General features: G+C 43.2%; 1 protein-coding gene and 1 pseudogene across 1 annotated transcript; both read right to left on the bottom strand.

The window, feature by feature from the left end:
• The window catches only part of LOC138002191 (uncharacterized), a 1,981-nt pseudogene extending 1,865 nt beyond the window's left edge, over window positions 1-116 (bottom strand).
• Window positions 117-625: 509 nt separating this feature from the next.
• Window positions 626-1,741, bottom strand: LOC138002192 (uncharacterized). The gene has a single exon (XM_068848272.1). It carries the CDS (start codon window positions 1,739-1,741, stop codon window positions 626-628), a length of 1,116 nt encoding a protein of 371 aa, XP_068704373.1.
• Window positions 1,742-2,500: the final 759 nt, after the last annotated feature.

Below are 2,500 nucleotides of genomic sequence, written 5' to 3' on the forward strand. Positions count from 1 at the left end.
CGAAATCGGCGATGAAGTTCTTGCACAGCATTTGTCGAGTGCAAACTGTCTGCACTGCTTGACTGACGCTTGATCTCCCTACTATGTTTGTAAGTTAGTGATACTTTGAATGGCATTTTCAGCAATTTTGAGAATTTCTTCCTTTTGAGAATCGCTTCAACCCGAAGAGCTAGCTGCCATATTCAAAACACCTCATAGTGGTGTAAGGGCCGGCAATGGATAATGGGATCCGCTAACAATGCGCAAAGGCCTACAGGATTTGCTTATAAATTCATGCAGAGGAAAAATTAATTCATAGTCAGAAAAAAATAACCAAACACAGAAAAAATAATTCAAACAACATATAAATAATTATAGGATACATAAACTTAATTCGTACACATATAGATAATTCTAGTAGTAGATATAATTATTGATGACATACTATAAAAATAATTGGAAGCACATTTTTATTATTCATGTAATGGGAAAAATATGTGAGGATAATTTTGACCAGAACGGGCCCTCATAGACCAACCCCAGAATCCTTGGGGTGGGCTTTGTACCCAGGCCAAAGTGGCGCTGGCTCTTAAAATCACCACACTGGTTCATTTCACTCACTCACTCACTCACTATCCTTTTTACGTCAGTTATCCACTGCATAGCGGGTCTGACGGCGCATGGTCACTTGCTTCCAACGCTTCCTGTCTGTTGCATCCTCCGGCATCAGTCGGGACTCCCTAAGGTCCTCAGATAAGACTTCCTGCCATGTCTTCCGTGGCCGTCCACGGGGCCTATGACCGTCTACCCTCATGCCACCTATTCTCCCAATCCATTCTTCACTCCGCTGGACATGGCCAAACCATCTACATGTAAGACACTTCTGCCTGAGGACAGCACCAAGATCTTCTATGTTCAACCTCAGGCAGAGGTCCTGTGTATTGATGTTATTAGTAGGTTTTATGGCACATATCCAGCGGAGCATAGCTCTTTCATTCCTAAGTAGCCGTGCCAGATCGTTTTGCCTCAGGGGCCAGCACTCAGATGCATATAGCAAGGCGCCCCTGACACAGGTGTTATACACTTTACCCTGCGTGTGTAAGGATAAACTCTTTGAACAGAGTAGAGGAAGAAGCTCTCTGAACTTCCCCCAAGCGGCTCTGACTCTCGTTACAGTGGTAGCTTCACAGCCACCGCTTGCAGCAATGGTGTCACCAAGATAACAAAAACAGTCCACAACATCGAGATGTTGCTCATTAACAGTGACTGAGTCAAATGGCCTTCCATCGATAGGACGGGCTATGCCCAGACACCGGTTACACATGAAAGAAGGATCTGGGGTTAACCTGCCACGGATACCGCTGCACTTCTTGTGGATCCAGTGTGCACAGCCAGGGCAGAAAATGGAGTTTACGCCAACTCCTTTCCTACATACACCACAAGGGTGCTCACCAGAGTCTTTTAGTTTACCTAGGTTCGGTCCAGAGATCATAACCTTTGTCTTCTTCATGTTTACACGAAGACCTTTCGACTCCATTCCAGCTTTCCAAACACTCAGCTTCCGTTGTAGACCTTCCAGGGAGTCTGCAGCAAGTACAAGGTCGTCAGCATACAACAGTTCCCAAGGACATCCTGTGCGAAACTCTTGGGACAGAGCTTCCAGAGCAATGATGAACAAGAGGGGGCTCAACACCGAGCCTTGATGGACTCCGACTTGGACTTCGAAGCTGTCAGTGTATGAGCTTCGTCTTTTATCTATCATAATTTATCGACTTCGGAATTATCGTTTGACTTCGAAAAAATATTCTGAGTCACTTACCTGTGATTATGAAGATTTAGACTCGTGGCTACTGAGGAAAAAGCAGCCGCATATCAACGAGAAAGAGCTTTAATAAGAGAAAGAACAAGAGGAATGCTTTGAGATCGTTCGAATCAACTGATATTAGATGATATGATTTTGTCTGTTTACCATTGTTCCCTTCATTTGTAAAAATTCAAATTTCTCATTATTTTTTTCTAGGTGCAAATGTACGTGTTGTTCTTCGGACGTAGTAACAAAGGCCAGTGAAAGGGTAAGGAAAGCTTCTGCTGTTACTAGCGAAATTGATCAGTGAGTGGAGTAGCTGGAACTGAAGCAGTTGCAGATGACGGAGAACTACAGTACCACTGATCCGCCTGGGCTTCAATCTTGTTGTTTAGATAAGTGGGTTTTAAAAATAGTCGCCATAGGATTAAGAAACCGAAAGAACGAGCGATACACATACACAACGGTATTAGAGCGCTGTATAATTTGGATTGCACTTTTCAATTTTCCTTGTCAGGAAATATTTTCATGTTTTTTATAACGTAGCAATTAAGAACGACAATGGCAATAATTTTCCTTGCTCCTGAATAGATTTCTATGATCAGTTTCATACGGACAGTTTATTCGTCTTGTTTGGGACTTCATGGGGTATATCATACGTTGATGTGTGTATCGCTCGTTCTTTCGGTTTCTTGATCCTATGGCGGCTATTCCTCA

Source organism: Montipora foliosa, chromosome 5 (assembly GCF_036669935.1).
Source record: "Montipora foliosa isolate CH-2021 chromosome 5, ASM3666993v2, whole genome shotgun sequence".
Lineage (NCBI taxonomy): Eukaryota > Metazoa > Cnidaria > Anthozoa > Scleractinia > Acroporidae > Montipora > Montipora foliosa.

Excerpts from the sequence above, each read along its gene's own strand:
- LOC138002192 (XM_068848272.1), bottom strand. The coding sequence starts at position 1,741 with ATGATAGATAAAAGACGAAGCTCATACACTGACAGCTTCGAAGTCCAA.